Source organism: Asterias rubens, chromosome 8 (genome assembly GCF_902459465.1).
Source record: "Asterias rubens chromosome 8, eAstRub1.3, whole genome shotgun sequence".
Lineage (NCBI taxonomy): Eukaryota > Metazoa > Echinodermata > Asteroidea > Forcipulatida > Asteriidae > Asterias > Asterias rubens.
The window spans coordinates 5,579,172-5,604,906 of NC_047069.1; the positions used below are offsets into that span (position 1 = coordinate 5,579,172).

At 40.6% G+C, this 25,735-nt stretch overlaps 1 protein-coding gene across 6 annotated transcripts in view; it reads right to left on the minus strand.

Annotated features, from left to right (window-relative positions):
* The window catches only part of LOC117293284 (arf-GAP with Rho-GAP domain, ANK repeat and PH domain-containing protein 1-like), a 74,648-nt gene that overhangs the window by 38,206 nt on the left and 10,707 nt on the right, over nt 1-25,735 (minus strand). For 5 of the 6 annotated variants that reach the window (XM_033775525.1, XM_033775522.1, XM_033775523.1 and 2 more), the window contains 18 exons: nt 22,322-25,423; nt 21,559-21,696; nt 19,476-19,544; nt 17,202-17,263; nt 15,189-15,270; nt 14,440-14,511; nt 12,841-12,916; nt 12,454-12,506; nt 11,337-11,390; nt 8,432-8,466; nt 7,937-7,985; nt 7,423-7,529; nt 6,387-6,471; nt 5,513-5,573; nt 4,800-4,853; nt 3,694-3,868; nt 1,804-1,888; nt 518-586 (listed from right to left, as the gene is read on the minus strand). In XM_033775525.1, coding sequence (XP_033631416.1) covers nt 518-586; nt 1,804-1,888; nt 3,694-3,868; nt 4,800-4,853; nt 5,513-5,573; nt 6,387-6,471; nt 7,423-7,529; nt 7,937-7,985; nt 8,432-8,466; nt 11,337-11,390; nt 12,454-12,506; nt 12,841-12,916; nt 14,440-14,511; nt 15,189-15,270; nt 17,202-17,263; nt 19,476-19,544; nt 21,559-21,696; nt 22,322-25,270 — 4,275 coding nt within the window. In that variant the 5' untranslated portion in view covers nt 25,271-25,423. The remainder of the gene's footprint in view (nt 1-517; nt 587-1,803; nt 1,889-3,693; nt 3,869-4,799; nt 4,854-5,512; nt 5,574-6,386; nt 6,472-7,422; nt 7,530-7,936; nt 7,986-8,431; nt 8,467-11,336; nt 11,391-12,453; nt 12,507-12,840; nt 12,917-14,439; nt 14,512-15,188; nt 15,271-17,201; nt 17,264-19,475; nt 19,545-21,558; nt 21,697-22,321; nt 25,424-25,735) is intronic. The other variant, XM_033775524.1, reaches the window with a different exon arrangement.

Consider the following 25,735-nt stretch of genomic DNA (forward strand, 5'->3'; position numbering starts at 1 on the left):
TGATGAATACCTTTTTTTTAACTACACTATGTCAAAGGGGGTCGTTTCTATTAACTAAATGTTGTAATATCAACAGCTTCCCAGTGGTCTTTACCTATTTTTTACAGTCATTAAAGGAACGTGTTGCCTTGGACTGATCGAGATTGTCTTTGAAAAGCGTTTGTTACCGTTTGTTATAAAATGCATATGATTAGAAAGATATGTTTTAAACAGAATGTAATGATCCACACAAGTATCACTCGAAATTGCGCGGTATTCCTTTTACCTCGTCGACTAACACGGTCGACAGTGTTAGTTTGCAAAGTAAAAGGAAAACCACACAATTTCGAGGCAAATTGTATTCTACTTAAGTCATCTGTAAGTCATCTTTCTAACCATATGTATTTTTTAACAAACGGCTACAAACGCTTTTCAAAGACCAACTCGACCGATCCAATGCAACGTGTTCCTTTTACTTGTGGAGTAATTACCAAAAGTTACCATCCTGCATTTGGAATTTGAAACTGAAGTGACTTACTTTAGCACCAGAGAAAACGAGCCTGATGCATTCATCAAGGTCACCAAGAGATGCTGCTTTCACAAGAGTCTGAAACCAAGAGAAAGATCATCCAATTAGGTATGGCTTAGCCTTGCCCGATGACCAAGATCCTTTTGATAACACGAAATAAGCAACATGTACACATGTGTATACCAGCATCACAGTTTCCTGCAGACGATTTCACAAAACGCTAGGATTAATCCTACCTCGAGTTAGGACGAGTAACTCGTCCTAACCTACATGTAGGATAAATCTTGAGGTCTACATGCTACAGTGCAGGGTTGGGACTCGTCCTATGTCCAAAGATTAATTTTAAGTTAGAAAGAGTTTGGTGAAATCGACGGCTGGAAACTTACCTTAATTGACCTTTTGGTTTGTGTCCAATACATTCTACTTCGATTTTACGCAAGCTCAAAGCTGACTTCCAAATCTTTATTTTGAACTTGGTCATTTCAGGTCATGTTGCGTATTGTAAGCAATACAAAATGCCTTTGAGAAATATGCAAAGACATAAATACCATATGCCCTTTTGTTTGGTAAGCAGTTTGCAACCGCTAATTTGTTTTTCTCAATACAAAATGCGCTACACACACATTGCCAAAACAAACGGTGCCGCCAAAAATTACGCCGGGGCACTTGGAGGAGATACAGAAGGAAAAGAGCACCATAGACTTCAGCCCGGTTCATACTTCCTGCGAATGCGAATACGATACAAATGTTGACGTCACATATTCACAATGAATTATTCACAGGGGTTGAGTTGGGCCCAACTCTCTTGCAAATATCGCAGTGAAAACAGAGTTGTGACGTCAAATTCACACCGCATTCGCATTCGCAGGAAGTATGAACCGGGCTGTAGGGTTCCAGACTTAGATGAACTTCAATCGATCACTCAATCAATCAATCAATCAATCAATCAATCAATCAATCAATCAGTCGTAAAATTTATAAGGCCCTTATCCAACAGTCGTTGCTCATAAGCGCCGTACAGTAGGCCTTTGAAAAAGGATGAGATTTAAGCAAAGTTTTGAGCTTTGCTAATGAAGAAGATTGCCTGATGTTCTGAGGAAGATGATTCCACATTCTTGGTGCTGCGATAGAAATGGCACAATCCCCCCCCCCCCCCCCCAACTGTGTTTAGTTCTTTGAATGTGAAAAGTTGAAGTGTCGGAACAGGAACACAGGTTCTTTGATTGGTAATAAAGTCAATGAGATATGAAGGGGCTGAGGCATTGAGGCAGTGAAACACAAGCTTGATTTCTTACCCTGTCCATGTCTTTATCTACAGAGTTCTGCTTGCAGTACTTTCTCTCTTTGTATTTATTGAAGATGTAAGCTTGTCTCCTCTCACTGTGATAAGAATAATTAAATAAGAATAATAATTTGGGTAGCTAATCATCTTTACTTGTGGCGGAGAAGCTGAATTGCAAACTGCAAACAACTTAACAACGCACAAGTTTAAAGACACCTGGACACTATTGGTAACTGTCAAAGACCAGTCTTCTCACTTTGTGTATCTCAACATATGCATAAAATAACAAACCTGTGACAATTTGAGCTCAATCGGTCGTCGAAGTTGCGAGATAATAATAAAAGAAAAAACAACCCTGTCACACAGAGTTGTGTGCTTTCAGATGCTTGATTTCGAGACCTCAAATTCTAAATCTGAGGTCTCAAAATCAAATTTGTGGAAAATTACTTCTTTCTCGAAAACTACGTTACTTCGGAGGGAGCTGTTTCTCACAATGTTTCATACCATCAACAGCTCCCCATTACTCGTTACCAAATAAGTTTTTATGCTAATAATTATTTTGAGTAATTACCAATAGTGTCCACTGCCTTTAAATAAACCTTTTAATAATAATACTTGCTATTATATAACGCTCATATTCATCAATCAGTGACGCTCAAGAGGCTTCAACATTCAGTATTTCCTGCAAGGTATGTGGGGATTGTTAGACCTATTCCTTTCATAAAGCACCATGTAAAGGTTTACAAGGTGCTGTGGCGCAATATGCAGCCAATCAAAACTGAGGCCAACCCCTTCTTTTTTCGATGAGTGCACTGGGTTCTTTTATGTGCGTTACACAACACACAGGACCAACAGCAATAAGTTCTGAAGGACGAATCATCATACTTAAGTGTCTTGCTCAAGGACATAGGTGTCACGACTGGGACTCGAACCCACACTCTGCTGATCAGAAACACCAGAGTTTAAGTTCGGTGCTCTTAACCACTACGCCATGACACACCACAGATGATTGATCTATGCGCCCTATTTGTGACCGTGCGAAGGCGCTATAAATAGTATTTGTATCACTTCCGAGGGTATACGCGATTCGCCCTGCACAGATTAATAGGCGTTCTGTCACTTTTGTTGCGCCGTAGTTTCAACTTGCTTTAAAGGTGGACTATAACAGCTCCTTAAAAAGTCGTATTGTCCGTGATGGATTAGATATCTGTGATGGTAATGTGTTCCATTCATTTAAAACTGTTCTCGGTATGAATGAATATACATGTACCCCCGGGAGCAGAGCTGTACATTGGGAGAGTTACAACAACTTGCGATTAGAAGCCATTTTGTTCCCCAAGAAACGCATGGGCGAACATTGGGTGCCAGACTAATCTGCCAATTGGGTTTTGCTGCATTTGGAGACAACATGGCGTCAAAAGAAAACTGGTCCCTCCATGTCGCAACTGTCTCAATACACAGCTCTGCCTGTAAGTGATTGAGAGCGCCCTCACACGGTAAAAAAAAAGGCCCATTGGGCTACTTGGTTTCAAGTTGGATCTGGTACTACCATTCATGCTAAGAGTTATTGCTTACTGAAAGAAATATTTCATCAAAAACACCAGGGCCCAATTTCATAGAGCTGCCTAAGCACAAAAAGCGGCTAAGCACCAAATAATTATGCTTACCAGAGTATGATTATCAGCCAAAATACCATGTCTTACATGTATGCACAATTTGTGACTGGTATCCTGCTTAATTCTGCTTAGCAGAATGTTTTTTTTTTCTTTTTAAGCAGCTCTATGAAATTTGGCCCAGAGCTTGAGTCCGTTGCTCTTAACCGCTAGGCCATGACATGCCAAGTTACGCCACACAAGTTTGTAATAAACCTTCTACAAATGAATCAGCGATAACAAAAACTCACAGGGTGTCATCTGGCACGGCTTTTTCCCTCTCATTCAAGTTGGCTTCCCAGAATCTATTAGACTTTCTGTTACCGAGCTCTATCATGAGCTGCACCAGCCCCGGGGTCCAGACTTTGGTGTCCATCTTAAGGGATCGGACCTTGGAGAGCTGCACACCAAGATTTCTATGGAGACCTGGAATTTTGTTCATACAAATATTAGTTTTGATAATAATACAGACATTTATCTAAAATAGCCATATACATGTAGGACTCCTTTTCTAAATTTTGGAGTGTTGCGGCAGTATACATGTACATGTCCGAATAAAAGATGAAACGTAACATTTGTTCCACCAATCAAATGACAAGGATCTGTGCATGCGCTTATCGCAATCAAAAGAAACCTTGCAGGGTCGTTGCCTTGTGATAAGGGACTTCGCCAACAGCTTGGCTTTAACTGGCCTGTTACAACCTCATTGCTACTTTCAAAGTTCCTTAATTTAAAGTCACCTGGAACTAGAATTTTTATTTTTTCAAACATAAGAGCATATGTTTAGTAACAATAAAACAATTTTTTTAGTAATTGTTTTTAAAATGTTTAAAAAATAGATAAAGTTGTTTGGGGGTTGACTCCGCCTACCCCTTTTGTGACGTCAATCGAGGCAGACTTTGCCTTGATGCGTAGAGTAAACACTTGTGCAAAGTACATGCAAGTCCAAGTCTTGAGTTTGTACGTTTCAAAAACAGTTTTTTTCTTGCATTTTTCCGGCAATGCCGACTAAGTGTACGCTGGATGCAGCAAAACAACTAAAGATGGGGTCAGTCTACATGGCTGGTCAGACTCACAAGAGCAATAGTGCCTAGTGGTACGGTCCGATGTCTTTTTAAGCATTTTCTCTTCAAATATCGCGCCTCGATTGACGTAACGAACAGCGCCCTCTCGGGGTGGGGCCTACTGTTAAATTTGTAAATAAGATAAGAACTAATTTTTTAGAACCTTAGTTAACTGTTTATTCACATTCCACTCATCAAAACACATTATTAGTGACAAAAGCTTTATTTTGACAAAATACCACTTCCAGGTGACTTTAACACAGTCTTAGAAGCAGCACTGTTGTTAGACTCACCAGAGCAGTTCTTGCATACAACTATGGCCAGGTTAATGGATGCCCAATCAGGATCTGTACAAAACGAGGGGCAAAAAATATACATCTGTGAAACAAACTAGATATCAAACAAAGTAATTTTCTACATTTTGTTTTTGTTCTTTGGAATTTAACTATGAGTTGAACACAGAAAAATTGACTAGAGCAGGATTTGAACCAACAACCTTTAGCATGTTATCAATCTACAATCTAAGCTACCGAGCCCTATACACCATTATCATGCTGTCTCCATTTGGGTCATTCATTATGTTCCTTGTATCGAATAACAATAATGACTGCTAATAATCATTTTGCAAATAGGAACCAGACTATTTTGTTCTTCCAGCCACGGTTTTGTTAGGCCGTGTCCGAAACGGCTACTTCGGCTACAGCTAAGGCTAGATCGCGCGCGTCTGCCTATTCTTCAACACTGGTAGACGCGCTGATCTAGACGTAGCTGTAGCCGAAGTCGTCGTTTCGGACACGGCCTTACACTTATATCAATCAATGGAAAAAAAGGTCTATAGTGGTGGTCTCCCTTTTCTGTCAATATCTTTGTTCAAGATGGCAGTAACAAGCCATACAACTTGCAACTGCCAGAAAGCAAGGGAGCACAGCCAAGTTTATGATACAACTTTTGGAGTTTACATAGAAAAATCCTCATCATTTTGCACTCATTGTAGTTACTCACGTACCTTTCATCCCGCAATCTGCACAGTATTTGTTGGATGAGTTCTGCTTAATCTTCTCCAAGCTCTGCAATGAACATTAACAAAAAAACATCGATAGATGGATATTTTCAAACATCAATGAATGAACCGAGACATTTTTGAGCTAGAAATCAAACTTTATAAAGAGACTTTCCCACAAATGAACAACATAAATTTTGTTTAAAAGTCATTTGGTCCTCAAAATGTGGCGTGGTGTACCCCCCCCCCCCCCCCTTAATGTGTCTCCAAGTGTCGTTAGATTCTCCAAAAATATTTAGAGGATTTTCAAGGGGTACTTCTGTACCACAGAAAAGAGTGTGTTAAAGTATGGGGACGCTTGAGAAGGTGGGGGCATGGTATAGTATAGTATGGTACAAGCACATCTCACCAGTTGGGGAAATTTTGTTTTTCAACGTTGCCAGGCATTTCACAATGCCCGACTTCGCTTGCACAACTAGGGCAGAAATTTTGGCCCATGCAAAGGAAGCGGAGAACGCTGTTTGCAAGAACCTAATTCTGCAGTAAGCCATGTATGCAGAGCCATGAGATACATGTAGGACACAGGACACTCCACAAGTATCAATGTGAGTTCTGGGCCCAATTTCATAGAGCTGCTAAGCACAAAAAGTTGCTTAGCATGATATTTCTTCCTTGGTAAAAATAGGATTACCAACCAAATGTCCATGTGACTTTCAGGATAAGGAAACGACAGCTGAATACCAGTAACAAGCAATATGCAACAAATGTAAATTTGGTTGGTAAACCTGTTTTTACCAAGGAAGAAATTTCATGCTAAGCAAATTCTTGTGCTTAGCAGCTCAATGAAATCGGGCCCTGCATCTAACAGTGCTTGACTTACCGAGTGATCCGATAGTCCCTCTTGAATGGCCTCCTTCATGGTTTCAATCCATTCCTTCACATCAGTGGGAGAATCCACAGTCAATCTGTCAGGTCAATGGTCAAAGGTCAAACAAAATTTGAGTTCCATGTTGATTTTGATAGGAATATGATTTCAACATTTGTGAATTTAATATTTGCATGAACCCTGACACTAACATGCGATATTTACTGTTTCCACCTATTTTTCAACAAGCAGTACATTTACGGGGTCAAAATTTACAAAAAGGAATTGACCCCCAAATTTACAAAAGCGGGAGATGTCAATACTCTTTGCCCCACTGATAACGAACGATTAGTGTTTTAGGTTATTTTATTTGCACTAAAGGGAAAGTACAAAACAAATATTAACTTAAAAACTGACGTGGTAACAAGCATTGGGGAGCTGTTGGTAGTATAATACATTGTGGGAAACGACTCTCTCTGAAGTAACATAGTTTTTGGGAAAGAGGTAATTTCTCAATAAAATAATAAAAGACTTCTAGCTAGAAGTCTTTTATTCCTGTCTGAAAGGGTGTTTTTTCTTTCATCATTTCCTCGGAACTCCGATGACCAATTGAGCTCAAACGTTCACAGGCTTGTTATTTTATGCTTATGATGGGATACACCAAGTGAGGACACTGGTCTTTGACAATTACCAAACGTGTACCTTCACTTTAAACAACAAACAGGACTGATGACTTGTCTCAAGAATGAAGCAATTATGGATCAGTGTCTTGTTCAAGAACACAAGTGCCATGATCTGGGCTCGATTTCACAAAGCAATAAAATCCATCGTAAGAAAAAATTTCAGTATCACCATAGTGATTTGCATTGTGACATCACACTTTACTAAGCAACTACGACCGATTTGCAGTTGCGATTAATTTTAGCTCTTTGTGAAATCGACCCCAGGGCCCCAACCCACACTTTGACAACAGTTCTGTGGTGCCGGAACCAATAAGCCACGCCAGTTAGTGTTTTAATGATACTCCTAGTTAGAAGTTTCATGTACTTACGTGTAGATCTTTGGTGGAGTAGCTAGCTGCATCTTATTTTTTGGCAGTTCCTTCACCGATGCAAGCTTCATCTGGATATCTGAAATCGCTATGGCCGACTCAAAATCCTGGAAAATAGAATAGTTAGCAAGTTGATTTAATCAACACACAATGTAATTACGAATACCACAAATCCAATTAAATCCGTCACAAATAAAAAGTGACAACATCTTTTTTGTCACTTAAATACCAGGTCTCATCCATGAACAAGTTAGTGTATCGTAGCGAATTACGAAAAGACTTTTTGTTGGCCTAGTTTTGAAAATAATCTACAAGATAGAACCATTTATAATGATCCAGAATGCCTAAGCCCCACCAACATAAAAAGCCCTATGTTGCAGTTCCACTTATTTGTTCGTGGCGCCAATCAAAAGCCATACACCCCAAATCAAAAACTACTAAGCTTACACTGATACCATAAACTAGCACAACATGAATCAAATTCATTTGTTCTAGATAAGCGAGATTTTCTTACCATTTCCGTGTTGTAAATGCAAAGCATCTCTCCTTTGATAGCAAGAAACCTAAAAACCAAACAAATATATTAAATTAATATGAATGTAAACAAAATCGCGTTGAACGAAATTTTTCACATTTTTCCAAGGGCAAAATCTAACTACACTGAAAACTCTTAACAGACTTGGGTTTGAATACCCTGAATGACTGCCAGAATTCAGGCCTGACACTTCACTGAGGCAATCAGGGCCATTTCCTCCATCTCCCCTGCTCATTGCCTTGGTGCCCTTAAAATGCTCTAGAAGTTTACAGAAATTTACACTTTCGTCGTAGGGTGCCCTTTACCTAGGAGAAAATGCCTTGTTGCCCTTGCCTTTTTGAAAACGAAGCATACAGGTCTGATAATTATTTCTATTGTTGCCGGCAACCAGGGAAGAGCAAAATTTGTATATAAAACTCCAGCTCAATCCAAAATTAATATACAAAATTAAATGAATTATTAAAGATTTTTTACCTTTTTGTTCGGTAGCCATCAATTTTCACATAACCCTGCAAAAAAAATTAAAATTAATTTCTCAACATAAATTATAACAATTTTCAGGATATATATTTGGCTTGCAGTAACACCATGTGTGTATCTACTTGCCAGGTAGAGTTTGTTCTTAGAGAACTGTCTTGCAATTATTCTACTGCCGCGGAGTAGATAATATGGGGTTCGGGAGACTTCTCAGTTCTAAAAAGAACTGTCCTGCTTTTAACTATTACCAGGGCGGATGGTATAGAAAATAGGCTGGGACTACTACTTCAGCCGCGGAGTTAGTTCTGAATTGGTCTCAACGTTTCGACAAGCTTGCTCTGGTCATCGTCAGGAGACGATTTTTAGGATGAGAAGATCAATTCCAACAACACAATGATTTGTAAAATTGAATAAATACACTTAAAGAGTAACAAATGAAAAGCTGCCCATGATTTGAACCTTGGAGGCTCAGAAATGGGTGTTAGATAACAATTTCACTAAATCCTTTGCGACAAATTTATTCATTGCAAAACATAATGGCGATGACAATATCGCGAAGACTCGTTATTAAGTGGGTCAAAGTACAAGTTCATCGCCAACTTATGACAAAATTGTTCCGTACGTCTGGACGTAGTTGGTCCGTAAAAGAGTAATAATGGCGTTTTAATTGCTCTTCCTGCTCTTAGTGGTTAGTGGTCATTTACTGGGAAACTAAGGAAAAGTTTTGTTTAACCATCATTTGACCAAAACTCGAATGTATTGATAGGCCTATCGCATCCACCATGCAAGACCCTCGGGGACTATAAAGCATTACATAAGAAGTGCATTATATTATTTGTATCATGTAAGTGAAATACTTCTTTCAGGAAGCAATACTTCTCCGAATGAATGATAGTACCACGTCCAACTTGAAACCAAGTAACCCTACAGATCAACAACCAACACTTAATGTTCCTGATCCTATCATTACCGTGACCCTATCAGTAATGAATCAAGGAAGTTCCTGTTAAGTTTATATAAGCAGACTATGACTAGGATTTCATTGGCAGACATGTCCTTTATTTCAAGGGCAAAGCAGACAGTTCTAGATTTAAAGGGACATTGTCGTGACCTTTGATTTGAATAACACACTGCCACATTCACCTCTCAAAGGCACTGGACACTATTGGTAATTGCTCAAATAATTGTTAGCATAAAGACTTACCTGGTAAGCAATGGAGAGCTGTTGATAGTATAAAACATTGTGACGAGGGCTCCTTCTGAAGTAACATCATTTATGAGAATGAAGTAATCTTCTTACTAAAATATTTGAATTGAATTCAAGACCAGCATCTAAAAGCACACAACTTGTGCGACAAGAGTGTTTTTTCTTCCATTATTCTCTCGCAACTTCGACGACCAATTGAGCTCAAATTTTCACAGGTTTGTTATTTTATGCATATGTTGATGTACTTGTCTTTGACAATTACCAATAGTGTCCAGTGCCTTTAAAGGTTGACATGTCAACAGTGCGGTTAGAAATTACCTATTTCTCAAAAACTACGTCACTACAGAGGTTGCCATATTCAAATTGTCGTCTACTATAAAATGCTCTCCATTTTTCGTTACCAAGTAAGTTTTTATGCTAACATTTATTTTGAGCAATTACAGAGATGCCAACATTGAATTTTAAAAAAGAGTAGCATCTCCCAAATGTTAAGGGCGAGCGCATCTTGGGCTCCCTAAACCGATTCTATTCTCTCTACAATGCTAATTAGCTCATTTTCAGGCATTGTTGTGAAATAACAATTACCTGTATGCATCAACAGAACAGCTACAAATGTTTATAATGGCCAGTGAAAAAAAACTTGAAAAAACCCCTGATTTCCCTCATCTTCTGACTATGTTTCAAAAATGTAACATAAAAAAGGGTGGCCTTACTTAAATGTAACATAAAAAAGGGATGTTTTTGTTTTAATGATCAGAAACGCAACAACAAGCTATTGGGAGAGTGAGGAGAAAAAAGAGAAAAAAAAAAAAAAAAAACGTGTCCGGATTTTGGGCAAAAAAAGTGTCCGTATTTTGGGCATTGTCTGGGCATTGTCTGGACATCGGCGCTACAATTACTGGTAGGAAAACATGGAAACTGTCTAGCTTAGACCTCACAGGCCACTCAGTTGAGAGTTTTTTTGTTCAGAAGGTCTCCTTTTTTTGTCGTCATTATTTCGTACTTTTTTTGCCAAGCTTCCATAAAGTACATGTACAGCCAGCGTGGGCACAATAATAGTGGATACATGAGGAATGAGGTTACTGTGACACGTTAGCTCACACACAACCTCATTCCCCACGCACGTGTGCACTATTCCCCCCATCGTGTAATAGAGATCAATGGGTACGATCTTGCAGAAATGCACTAGCGTAAACAATGCACACTCAGCCGGCCAGCCAGCGGGGGAGGGCACGCAACAATCATGCCGTCGAGACACGTACATTGTTCGAGTGAATTCGCCGCTATTATTCAACACTGCGTTCTAAAATTAAAAGTGTTTTTTTCTTTTCTGTTACAATTGTTTTGATATTTTTCTTAACTTTATTTCCACTTAATAGTTCATTAGTTGTTTGCATGTATTGTACGATTTAATACAATTATATTGCCGGCTTGTTTAGCGTGTTATATTGAGTATTATCGTAGCGTCGTAGTCACGGCTCGAAATCGTATTTGCTACGCCCAAATCGTGTATGTTGGTATCTCTGCAATTACCAATAGTGTCCAGTGCCTTTAAGCAACTCTATGGAAGTGGACACAGAGCTTGAATTCAGTGTGCTTGACCGCTCTGCCAGGACATTGCCACAGGTTGTGGGATACAACACTAATATTGACAATGAGAGGCAAACAAACTGAGAGACTGGAAGTGGAACTTACCATTTTGTCAGGGCAGCTCATATCTCCTCCCACAGGAAAGCCACCCGGTGGAGTCTAAAAGGAGAAAGCATTGTTCGAATGATTAGTCATCAATATCAGAGGAGACGTTACTCAGAAGTATGTCAAAGAAAGAAAATAATTTGACAGACAGTAATTGTATCTACAATCCCGGCCAACATGAAAGGAACACGTTGCCTTGGATCGGTCGAGTTGGTCTTTGAAAAGCATTTGTAACCGTTTGTTATAAAATGCATTTGATTAGAAAAATGTTTTAAAAGTAGAATACAATGATCCACACATATTTGCCTCAAAATTGCGTGGTTTTCCTTTTACTTTGTGAACTAACATGGTCGGCCATTTAATTTGACTCCCATAAATGGCCAACCGTGTTTGTCGACGAGGTAATAGGAAAACCTAGCAATTTCGAGTGAGACTTGTGTGGATCATTATATTCTACTTTTAAAATATCTTTCTTATCATATAACAAACCGTTACAAACGCTTTTCAAAGACCAACTCGACCGATCCAAGGCAACGTGTTCCTTTAAGAGCCATTTTATCTACTCAGCTTGCAGAGACAGGTTTTTGTCAAGGGAAAAGGGAAACATTTTGTCATAGAACTGTAGATTCTTTGTTAACATGGGAAATTTGACATTACAATTTTATAGATAACTTTGGCAATTACCGCTTTCTCTTGTTTGAGCATACATGTAAGTAGGTCAAATATTGTAGCCATTTGCAGCCGCTATGGGCATTTCAGTACAAGCCGCTTGTGGCCACTAATGGTGGCCGCTTGTCATACTTGTTGCCACTATGGTCTCCATAGGGTTAAAGCCCATGGAATCACATGCCTGACAGGGTGCCAGGAGCCGATTTCACAAAGAGCTAAGATTGATCTTAACTGCATGTCAATCGTAGTTGCTTAGTAAAGTGTGATGTCACACTGACAGATTGTCTTATTTTTTGTGAAATCAAGCCCAGAAGTGCAGAATTCTGTGGTAAGCAGAGTCATCAAAGTGGGCCCCATGCATAGCTTCAAGTTGTACTTCACTTAACAACTCTTCAAAGATTTGTCCATGGTACTTCTGCAAAATCTCTCAATAACATTTCTCGCTTACCTTGTAGGAAAGAATAGCTTGCATCAGCGTATTGGCCCATAGCGTTCCCTCAACTACAATCAAAATAGTACGAATACATTGTTTGTTTTCCGTCTTCATATATGTGTTAGTCTGAAATGTGTTCACCTTTTACTGATGGCCAAGTTGGATTTAAGCGAAGTACAGTTCCTTGGCAATCTTTAGCTTGTTCACAAAAAAACTACCGAAAGTCATGAGACTGTAGGCTTCGCTTTACAAGAGAAAAAAAAAACACAATTTAGAATACACTTGATGGTTTTGTTTTCCAAGCAAAGAGAATGAATGACCAACATTGAACACAAATAATGAGATGTAAATACAAATGTGAATGAATGATGGTATACATCAAGAAAAATGTTAAATTCTTACCCAAGGTCTCGGCAGCAAAATGGAACGACCTCCCAGTGGTCTCCACAATGATACGGTTGTGTTTTCCATCGCCAAACTAAAGGATACATAAAAGGACAACAAATATAACAACATAACCCACAATTTCTAAATTGATATGGAACATCCTTAAACAATCAATTGCAGTTTTTCCTTCACCGATGAATAATGGGAGATACTGTACATAGATATGTAGGGGGGGGGCAACAGACTCAATGTTAATTGTTAATAATTATTGGACCGAGGACTATTAGTGTAAACTGGGCACAATCTCATGGCGCTTTTTATCATGGGGTGTCGTGGCCAAGCAGATAAGAGCACCGAACTTGAGTTCTGGTGTGTCTGTTCAGCAGGGTGTGGGTTTGAATCCCTGTCGTGACACTTGTGTCCTTGAGCAAGACACTTAACTATAATTGCTTCTCTCCACCCAGGGGTAAATGGGTACCTGTGAGGGCAGATATGGTTCTTGTGATCGATTAGCTTAGCGCGCTACATATTTAGCTGCACAGGTTGTATACTCCCCAGGGAGCTGAGATGGTTTAAGGAATGATTTAAAGGCAGTGGACACTATTGGCAATTGTCAAAGACTAGCCTTCACAGTTGGTGTATCTCAACATATGCATAAAATAACAAACCTGTGAAAATTTGAGCTAAATCGGTCATTGAACTTGCGAGATAATAATGAAAGAAAAAACCACCCTTGTCACGCAATTTGTGTGCGTTTAGATGATTGATTTCAAGACCTCAAGTTCTAAATCTGAGGTATCGAAATCAAATTCGTGGAAAATTACTTCTTTCTCAAAAACTATGAGGGAGCCGTTTCTCACAATGTTTTATACCATCAACCTCTCCCCATTACTCGTCACCAAGAATTTTTTTATGCTAATAATTATTTTGAGTAATTACCAATAGTGTCCACTGCCTGTAAGGCTCAGTGACCAGGGGTAATAATGTGGAAGCGCTTTGAGACATGGTGTGTAAAGGGCTATTTAAAAAATAAGTCTATTAAAGAATTTTACGCTTTAAGGCGCCCTCTAGTGTGTGTATTTCTAAAGATTGCACTAGGACTGGGGACTGCACTAGTAAATGGGACCCAATATCATGGAGTTGCTTATGGAAGAATTCTGCGCTTTACGGCGCCCTCTATTTCCATGACCTGCAGCAGGGTGTTAGGACAGAGTTACACGGTAAGAAGTGCCATGAAGTTAGGCCTATTTATGTCTGTTTTCACAAGATCAGGCAAGCATGTACCACCATAATTAAAGTCAAACAGTTTGGGTGTTGGTGAGGAAGGATCCTAGTCAAGGGAATTAGGGATAATCATTATTTAGCCGGAACTTGTTTTTTTTTAATCTGAAAGGCAGAGTATTTGTTGGCGGTTTTTGTGGTAGGCCAGCCTTGTAGATGTGATGGTCAACGCTTCCTTACTGCCACTACAGGTTTGGTATTTTTATACAATTTTGACTATTTGCATTTATTTTAGGTTTCTCAGTCTGCTCTTTTTTAAGGATTGTATCTCACCTATTAGTGTTTTGCCAGTGTTAAGTGAAATAAAATTAATGAAATGAATATCCAACTTACTTTGGCTGTTCCGCAGTGGTTTTTGACGTCACGCATTGTCCCCAAAGGGATGATCCCTTTGCACTCAGACAACTGAAAATAGATCAGAATAAAATATTGTTTATAGATAACGGACGTTAAAACCAAATTTCCTCAATCCAAAGCAAATATCTCAAACCTTCCTTAAGTTATAAACCTACAAGACGTTTGAAAACTTACTTGAAAAGAATTAAGTGAAATAAATTACATAGCTCTGTATCTACTGGCGTCTCAAGGTAATGGTTATTTTTTAAGACATTGAAAAAAATAGGGAGACCGCCAACATAGGGCTACATAGCTCAGTTAGTACATGTAGATCGTCGACACATTAATCCAGAGGTCAATTCGTTCAAATTCTGCTCTAGTAAAAACAAATTTTTGTGCAACCCCAAATCTGTAATTTTTAAAGACAGCTTTTTGATGTTTTGAATTGTAAGACCCATTTATGTAGCGCCTGATAAGGGTTTACAAGGTGTTGTGGAGCGTTCATTAGCCACTGCAAGAACACAGGAGCAAACCCCTTCTCTTTAGTGATGAATGAAACTGGGTTCTTTAAAGTGCATTAATTACACAACAGGTTTGACCTACACGTATGGCTAGCATGTATGCCGCATCCGAAGGACAAAGCAATGATGGTTCAGTGGTTTGACCGCTCAGCTAAGACACGACTATCCCGTTTTATTTGGCCACTATATTTCAGAGCTGTAAGTTTTGAATAATTTGTCACTTACCGATTGTTCGTTTTCAAAGTATCTGATCTCGGTTCCATTAAAGACAACCCAGCGCTTCCTGAACCCTTTATTATTCTGCTTTCTGCTCAGATAAAATAACAAAGGTTATGGTGAAAATGTGTATGAGAAAAATTATTTAGTGTGGAACAAAGACAAATTGACTAGAGCAGGATTTGAACCAACAACCCCTCTGGATTAAGGTGCCTGCGCTCTACCAACTGAGCTATCTAGCCCTATGTTTTGGCGTTCTCCCTATTTTTCGTCAACATCTTTGTTCAGCTTGCCAGTGACAAAAATAGGGAGACAAACATTGAACAACATAGGACTAGATACATGTAGCTCAGTTGGTAGAGCGCCAGTATGTCAATCCAGAGGTCGTTGGTTCAGATCCGCTCTAGTACAACATAGGACTAGATACATGTAGCTCAGTTGGTAGAGCGCCAGTATGTCAATCCAGAGGTTGTTGGTTCAGATCCGCTCTAGTACAACATAGGACTAGATACATGTAGCTCAGTTGGTAGAGTGCCAGTATGTCAATCCAGAGATCGTTGGTTCAGATCCGCTCTAGTAAATTTTTCTTAGTTCAACCACAAATTATTCAAAGTTCAGACTTAAAGATTTTGAAGTGTTCATGAAACTCTGAAAGAAAGTGTAAACCCATTTGTCACTGCTTCCAAAGAGACAAGAACCATGCAACAAAAATAATTCATTTGGGGGAATTTTTTAAAACACAGTGTTTTTATGACTAAATTAGAAAACAATTGCTAAATGGTGTGTATTAAGCACTTTTACTCAGTATTTTTTCAAGTTTCACGGACAAAGTCACCTGGAAAATCACTCCGGTGGGATTCAAACCCGAGACTTCTGCATTGCTAGAGCAGAAACTATATTGTTTATCCCCAACGCAAAAACTAACATCTATTAAATCGATGTGGTACCCGCTGCTAACACACAGGATTCAAACTGCCTCCAGCCACCGGGCTAGCTCAGTGGTTCAGTGGTAAGACATCTACTCTGGCAATGCAAAGGTCGTGGGTTCAAATCCCACTGGAGTGATTTGCCTGTGGATTTTTTCCCGTTCAAATCAATAGACATTTCTTTTGCAAGGTCACAGCTCAAGTTTGTGCCAACCCAGATTGAAAAACTATGGAAAGCCACAAGTGCAAATCAAGAGAAGATTGCTATTTTTTGTAACAATTAAACAGAATTTGTTGATTTTTTTAAAAACAAAAAAACTAATTATAAGATGTTTTTTATTTAATTGAAAGTTTGCAGAAAATGTTGAATTTTAGTACATCTGTTTAACAATTTAGTATTTTACTAACATCCGGCTGACCATGCCAACCAAGGCTGTTTTTTTATCAACAAAGAAAGGTCTATATAACCAAACTGAGAAAGGAAGGAGAAATTGTCTGGCTCTATTTTGTACATTGTATATTAGCATTCATTACTGTTATTTTTTTTAATTTTTATGCAAGTTGCCAGACACACAAGGCCTGAAGGCCACTTCAAGGTGTGGGCTACAATTAATTTTGTCCAGAGGCCGTTGCCACCTACTCCTAGGGCTGAAACAGGGTTACCCCTTTCACAGTCCATATGAATGTAGGCTTGGGTATCATCAGTCCGAAGCCTGGCCGGTAGAGCAGAAAGCACTACCTCCCCAATTTTATGTAGCAAGTGTCATGAACGAGATTCGAACCCACACTCTGCTGATCAAACACCAGAGCTTGAATCCGGTGCTCTTAACCGCTCGGCCATGACACAAGGAAGATGACCAATATGGTGGCTGTATGGTACAGGCATGTGCATGTCCACTAAGCACAAAACATGCTAATCACAAAAAAAGTATTGCTTTTAAACAGAAACAGGTTCCCAGCCAAAATTACCTTAAGTTTACATGCAGTGACTGGTGCCCCACTCAATTTTTGCTGAGCAAAGAAAATTTTCAGCAGATTTTTCTGCAGAACAGCTTTATGAAATTGGGCCTTGGTCTACAGTTGAAGATCAACTTACCCGCCTTGCTTCCAGAGATATCCACTCTTCTTTAGCTGGACTGCCTTAGTTGATGACTGCACCTAGACCCAGGATTAAGATATCATGTACATGAAGTTGATTTACTCTCCGATATAGATTAGTGTGTGATTCTACCATGATTCTACATTTACCCTCTAACCTACACCCTTTGCACATGTACTCTTTCATGTGTACTGTATGCATGAGACTGGTACCAAATGTGGTATGCCTGGTGCACCCTTTGCACATAAACTTGTAACTGTTTACACATACTGTACATGTATGTATGCATGAGACTGGTACCAAATGTGGTATGCCTGGTGCACCCTCTGCACATAAACTTGTAACTGTTTACACATACTGTACATGTATGTATGCATGAGACTGGTACCAAATGTGGTATGCCTGGTGCACATGTACATGTAAATTACTCCCCCCCCCAAAAAAAAAAAAAATAAATAAAAATGTTAGCAAAATACTTAAACAATGCAACAAAGGTGTCTTTCTTTCATTAATCTCTTGCAAATAGTATTTTCACAGGTATGTTATTTTATGCATGTTGGGATGCAACAAGTGAGAAGACTGGTTTTTGACAATTAGCGAAGGTGTTCAGTGTCTTTAAGGTTGTGGTGTCACCGAGCAATTACAGCCATTTGTTGTGTACTGGTTAGCTGCTTCTTTATGAATGTGTGTACATTTAGAAAATCCTGAACATATCTGCTTGTAAGAGACTTTTCAGACTCTTTGTGTGTACAAGGTAAAAGATGCTGTCATTAGTGTCTTGTGTTTAATGATTGAAGAAATTACCACTGGAGACTTTGAAACGCTGGCTGGCAGCAGCCTTAAGCCCGGTTCAGACTTCCTGCGAATGCGTCACAAATTCGCAACGAATAAGTCGCAACAGTTAAACTGTGTCCAACTCCTGTGAACTATTTGCTGCGAAAACAGCCACGTGTAATCAAAATTTGCTACGCATTCGCAATTGCACGAAGTACATATGTATGAACCGGGCTTAAGCAGATACATTTTCATTGTTCTGAGCATGCAAACTTTTCCTGGCAATTGTCTGCTGCCACAAAGTGCCCCCAAAGTCTCCCATGACATAAAAGTTTTGACCCAAAAGTGTGCAAAGGGAACAAGTGCATGTACTTCTGCATCAGCATGCTCAACAAAATGTCCAATACAGTAATATACTCTACATGCTACAAGAAAAACTGTGCGGTCAAGAATTCCAACTCCTATAGGCAAACAACAAAATAAAATTCCACTTTGTTAATACCTAAACTTGTTTTCATGTAATGTATGTGATTTGGCAGTGGGAGATTTTTGGAATGCTAGGTGTACATTCTTACCAGGTAAACTTCCATTGTAGTTCTTAGCATGCGCACATTACCAAGAACAATTGATTTACCTGGTAAGTTTGCGCCCCACCTAGCGTCCTACAAGTCCCCAACTTAAAGGAACACGTTGCATTGGATCGGTCGAGTTGGTCTTTGAAAAGCGTTCTGTAACCGTTTATTATAAAATGCATATGGGTAGAAAGATGTTCTAAAAGTGGAATACAATGATCTACACAAATATGCCTCAAAATTGCCTGGTTCTTTTTTACCTCATCGACTAACACGGTAGGCCATTTATGGGAGTCAAATTTTTGACTCCCATAAATGGCCGACCGTGTTAGTTCGCGACATAAAGGAAAACCGCACTAATTCTCAAAATAGAGGCTCAATACCCAGATCTCAGACAGTGTGTAAAATTTCATTAAAATGTGTACTCGCACCATGTACTACTAAAGCAGTTTGACGCGCTGATGGTGTGGTGATCGCATAAAACCCGCTTTATACTTTCTGCGAATGCGAATGCGATACGATTTTTGACGTCGCAAACTCGCAACGAATAATTCCCAACAGTTGACTAATTGTGCATCTCAAACAGCTCTGTGACGTCAAAAATTGCTTCACATTTACATTGGCAGCAAGAATGAACCAGGCTTAAAGCCTGGTCACACAGGCTCCGATAACGAGAACGAAATCGAGAACGTTAAAAACGCACGCCCGAGATTGGTTGAATAAGCGTGGGCGTGTTCTGTGTGGAGCAATCCAACCACTAGAATGCGTTCTCTTTGCGCCGTTATCGTTATCAAATTGTTATTGCTGCAGTGTGACTCGGCCTTTAGTGGTAACTTCTTTGTCTGACAGCGGGGTATTTCGCGCAAAAGGTGACATCATTAGTGCAGGGTGCTGTTTTCTCCCAGCATAGGAGTGCACTGCTTACCTCAGCGGTGATGTTACCATCTTGCAGAGAATGCGATAGTTTTTTGGATAGACTGTGTCTAGTTTTCTCCTGGAGTTGGCATGCACAGACAGAGATGGGAGATAAAGAGGAAAGAGGGAGGACACCACAAAACAAAAAAAGTGGGGTTAGTTCACCATGCAGTCTACGTCTAACACCACTTTTTACAATAGATGACATCTGACATTAACATCATACATAGTGACATATTTGATAAGATGAAGCTGAATGAGTCAATCATTGAAAATACCAGCATGGGAACACTAGCCAAAATAAGGGTAAACATTTCAAAGGCAGTATTTAAAGGCAGTGGACACTGTTGGTAAATACTCAAAATAATTATTATCATAAAACCTTTCTTGGTTACAAGTAATGGGGAGAGGTTGATAGTATAAAACATTGTGAGAAACAGCTCCCTCTGAAGTGACGAAGTTTTCAAGAAAGAAGTAATTTTTTCCACGAATTTGATATCGAGACCTCAGATTTAGAATTTGAAGTCTTGAAATCAAGCATTGTGTGACCATGGTGTGACAAGGGTGGTTTTTTTTCTTTCATTAATATCTCACAACTTTGACAACCGATTGAGCTCAAATTTTCACAGGTTTATTTATTATGCTTATGTTGAGATACACCAACTGTGAAGACTAGTCTTTGACAATTACCACTTGTGTCCAGTGTCTTTAATTTAAATGCCAAAATTTATCTAACTTTATAAATACAAACTTTCTTTTTGACAAACAACATTAAAAAGGGGGTTAAAATTAGCATTGAAAGAATATGTGCCATAAAAAGTGCCAATGAATTTTCAATAAACCCCTTTTTTCTCGCATCTCTTGGTGTTTCTACTTTCACAAGTTTTGAACCAACGGTTGTATCAACATGGTGTTTCCAAAAACAAATAAGCAAAGATGAAATGCTCTTTTCAAGTGTATCAAAACAAATTGACATGGGTCTACAAACGACTCATTTTGCTTGATCGCATCACATATCTGTGAAAGGAACAAAATCCATCAATATAAAACAATGACTTATTTGCAATTTATATTTTAAGCAATATCTGGTACAAAGACTTGATTGGTCACAAAGTGAACACTAAAATTGGAGTTCCCCTGAAAACAGTGTTGCTATGTGACATGGTTTAAGGCAAGCTTTTGTATGGCATTCTCCAGCAAGGCAAAGCCTGATACCATTGTGTCAAATACATTTATTCAGAATTGTGTATCTAGGTGTTCACCGTCTCTGATCCGCATTCAACGCTTGCCCCAACACCGTTCTTTAATCTGGAGAGTTTGTATTTAAGCACTCACTTGTGACTAAGCAAGTCATGACAGTGTACCAGAGATGGCTTATCGAAAGAGTCGTGATAATGTTAGTCCTTGTAATCAGGGCTGTGACACTAAGCAGGCAATCGCCTTCATGCCCACTTGTGCATTGTATATTGTGCTATTGTTGTATCTGCCCGTTGTAACTTTTGATGTTTATGGTGCCTTTCAATGCAATTTCTTCTTTTTGGAGATCATTAAAGTTTTCTTTTGTCTTATGTCTTATATCATTGCCTTTGTGCCCTTCAAATTGCCCAGATGAAAATTTCAAGTTCCTCGTAGAGTTGTTGGGGAAACTGCTTTCCCCTTCTCTATCAAATCAAGCACTGTTTTGCCAACCAATCTATGGCCCTTTTACAACTGGTCTACTTTAGTGTGATCAATGACATTCTACTTTGCTAATACTTGATACCCGCGTGTTAACCATGGATTGGGGTGCATACTGGTCTAGTTGAGCAGGATACCAGTGACATTGGGATTTTGCTGGTAACCTTATTCTGGTAGGCGTCATTCTGTTATGCTTAGCTACTTTTAGTGCTTAAGCAGCTCTATGAAATTGGGCCGTAATCTGTATGGACTCTAGAGGGCATCAATGCTGTACCTTCCCTACAACTTGACAGTGCACGGTGCATAACATGTACATGAAAGATGCAGACATTCAACTAATTTTCCTACAAGTTCCAAGTAGTTTCCACATCCACCAAGCTACAAGACACAATCCAAAACATTGCAGAGGTACTTACATCGATGGCGCGACTATGCGTTCGCTTTACTGGGGGATGTTCAGGTACTTGTGGCTCCCGCTGCCACTTCTGGCCCATCCGCATAACGTGATCCTGGATTTTGCTACGTCTGTCTGCCAGATCGACACTATCACATTCCTACAAGTAAACAAAATTAAGCAAATATTTATGACCCAAAGTAAAGCCCGCTCCATACATCCTGCGAGTGTGATACGAATTTCGACGACATAAATTCAAAGCGAAACTTGGGAATTTGCAACAGTTGAAATGTGCTTAACTCCTTCGAATCATTCCCAGTGAAAAACAGTCCTGCGACATCTCAATTCACTTCACATTCACATTAGCAGAATGTACTAACTGGGCTTTAATCAGTTTAAACTCACTTACTCGGTGAGAAGAATGTATACTTTCAGAGTCTTTGTGGCCAAACTTGAAACTCATTAATGGAGCTTGCTTGTAATAAAAATCAGGGACACCTACCGGAAGTAAAAGGGGCTTACCCCAAGTTTCAGGAGCGGCTGCTTAGAGCCAATTCATACTTTATGCAAATGCGAATCAAATTTTGACGTCACATAGAATTGAACACAGCTCACAAGTCACAGCTAACAAGTCAAATTTCCTATCACATTTGCATTCGCAGGAAGATGAACTGGGCTTCATGCGCCCTCTCTGGGCATGTTTAGAGTATTGTTTACAAGATGTGCATTTGAATATATCCATTTATACTTTGGGCAATGTAAAAATGAGCAAAGTGTGTTCTTACCTCCTGCACAGATGCCTTCCTGTAACCCAAGCTGTCCATGTCAAAGCCAGAATCATCATCGTCTCCACTCTCTTCATTCTGCGCCAGTTCCTTGAAAGCAAACTTATCTGCTAGGCCTGTAGGTTCCCCTTGAGGAGGGCTCTCTCGCCCAATCCCGTTGGCGTCCAGTAAGTCGTATTCATCCTCGTTAAGAATTGGTGGCAGCGTTGGAGATGAATGCCTCATGGGAAGGACAGGTGCAGCTCTTGTCGGGAGTTTGGGGGTTTGACTCGGAGCCTGTTTGACCACTGGGGGTGGAGGAGCGCGTCTGACTGGTTTGTGGGATGTCTTTGCATGTTCTTGTTGCAATGGCACACCAGCCTCTTGGTGTCCCTCGAAGGGAGATGCCAATGTTGGCATGAACCGCTCTGTCGGGATGGTTGGGTGCTCTTCAGTGACACCACTTATAGACTCACTCAGCAAGATGTAGGAGTGCCGATCTGAACTTGCTCCTGAGATGGGTCTTGACTCAGCATCTGCCAAGCAGCTGTAGGTGTCGCCCTCGTTGAAATCGGCACCGATAGGACTTGGCCTCGGTAAGGAAGCAATCGAAGGTTCTGCCTCACCCTGCGGATCCAGCCTTGGAGGAATTGGCGGAGGACGAGAGGGAGGCGGAGGCACTTCAAATGGTTCAACATCCTTTGAAGTTAACGAGGAATGAAATATCTTTGAGTACTGGTCGTCAAGGTTATCTTGAGTTATCGCTACAGAATATGGGTCGAAAGTACTTTGTGCCTGATCACTTCTAAAACCATGATCCACCGATCCCCCCTTTCCATTACCAGTAGTGTTGAGCTTGACAGCGTAGCCTTCAAGATCAAGCAAGTCTGATGACTTGCGGGGAAGCGCCATTGGTACGGGTGATTGATGCGTGTTTTGTCTCACAGGAGCAACTGGTGGTGTAGGTACCGGTCCTAGGTTTGCTAAGGGGCTGTGAGATGCTTTGGCTGGCAAGGCTGTTGCTTGCCAAGACTCTGCTGGAGGTAAACTCCTTGGCTTTTGATTAAGTACTGCTTCCTGCAGTAAGTAGGGCTCTGTCTGACTTGGAGCCGCTGTTTTGTCTGCAAAGTGTGAGTTTTTAAAGTCAGGATCTACTGAATCGAGGGAACGGTTTAGGGTGCGATCGGGCAGATGTGGCATGCAGCTGACCAAATCTCTGGTTGGTGGAGTTGGAGGAGGGTGGCTTCCACGTCTCGCAGCAGGAGGGAGGGGAACAGGTCTCGACATCAAGTCTACCGAGAGATCAGAATCAATGATGGGTGCAAGAACGGGAGATGGCCGGGGTTCTGATGGGAGTTGTGGGGGAGGCGTGGAAGGGGGTGGGCCGAAGGACAGATCAGGGTCAAATGTCTCAGGGTTGCAGAAAAGGGATGGTGGACGTAATGGAGGTGCATCCGGATAAAACTCAGTAGTATTCTCATCTGTGGACAGTGGGTCAAACTGTGCAATGTCTAAAGTATCAGAAAAAGTTATCTGTTTCTCTTTATTTGTTGATTCAAATGGGTTAAAAGAGCTCCTGTGTGGCTGGGGTAGATCCTTGAGTACACTTTGTACAGGTCTCTCCTCAAGTGGTAGTGGAGGAGCTGGCAAGTCAGATGAAAGTGGAGTCAAGGCCGATACATTTGAGGTGTCGTGACGTTTTGGTGGCATGGTTGGGCACAAATCTATTGACGGGGACAACTCTCTTGGTGGAGCTGGAGGAAGAAGCACTGGAAGGCTTTCCAGCTCTTGGTCATTTGTTGATACTGCACTGGGAGAAGGAAGGGCTGCTGCTTTGGGGGGAGGAGGGGGAGGGGGGAAACTAGGAGGGCCATAATCGTCAAACTCATACCCTGATAACATCACAGAGGAGCTGTCTGTTAAGTGTGACCCAACATCAGATGAGAGTGAAGATGTGTCTGGGCGAGCAGGAGGGGGAGCTTCTGGTAGATCCCTTTTAATGATTTTAGGACTGGGTGAACTCTTGGGAGGGGGTGGAGGAGGCAAGTTAGGAAGGCTGTCATCATCCGCATGGACATCAAAATAACTTTGAGACTGCGGAAGTGGAAGAATTGGTGGCGGAGAGAGAAATTGCACGGATGGCGATAGAAGAGAAGCGGAAGTAGGAAAATCATCTAGATATATGTTTTGCTCAGATATAGGGAAGTGTTCTGCAGGGGAAGATAACTTCAACAAGGAATGTGGTTCGGCAGCAGGAGCAGGGGCTTTGGGTACTGGGCGCTGCTTTGGCACAGGTCTGGTATCTTGCCTTTCCCGTCGGTCAGGTAGTGGGGGAGGTCTCTCTGCTGTACTCGGCTCTGGCCTCGCTCGAGGTTGAGGCCTGGGTACATCTCGTGGCTGCTTGGGAGGAACCTCTGGATTTGCTGGAATCATCCTTGGACTAGGGCCTCTTGGAGGAACGGACGGGTTAGCATTGGGGTCGCTCAGGCGTTTTGGAGGCAAGTGATGGTCCATTTCCCCCATCTCCAAGATGTTGGGAGCAGATCTCTGCCTTGGAGGCAGGATGGGAGTGTTGGATTGAACTTCGCCTGCACCAGGCGGTGGATGCATTAAATATGATTCATCATCAAATATCGGCTTCTTGCCTTTATTGTGACCGTTCTCTTTGCTTTGCGATTTGGCATTGACCCTCGGCGGAGGCATTGGAGCATCCATCGCGGGCTTATGGTTATCCTTCTCGGTATTCACGACGAACTCCGACAACAAGGCCTCTGCCTGAGTTGGTAAATGGTTGAGGATCCGTTTCTGGTAGCCTCTCTGCGTGATCCCTAATATGTGCAGCTGATCTTCCGTCAGGCGACACACCTGGTGGAGCTCTGTCACACCATTGACAAGAAAGTTAGGGGTGAAGTGGCCGAGATCTAGCGACTCCAGCCAATCCTGGATTGATGATGCTGGCTTTTGAGCCATCAGGAGCCGTCAGAGACAAAAGTGCAGTCTGTATGATGAGTGAACTCGGGAAATAGCGGCTCTATTGCACAGATAGGGAAAAGTGGAACTTTGCCGGTTGACCGCGGTATTATGCTTCAATAAATCACTTCCTCATAGTGGTTGATCTCCAGCCTGCAATGGAGAATTAATGGGAAAAATGCATCAGGGATTAACAACTATATTCATAATACTCTTTAGTTCAGTTGAAACGTGTCTGTCTCACTTAAACTTTATTGGCAACTTTATTGCCACCTCATTGTCTCAACCTAAAAAATTAGACCTTTATTAACAAGTTGATGTAAATGAGACCTTAATGCATAGATCTTACAACAGTTAAGATACTAGTGAAAGTTTAGGCTGAATCGTATGGATGTATATTTTTTAGAAATCATAGCATGGGAAAACACCCCACCAAAATATTTTATTACAAATCTGTGTAATAAA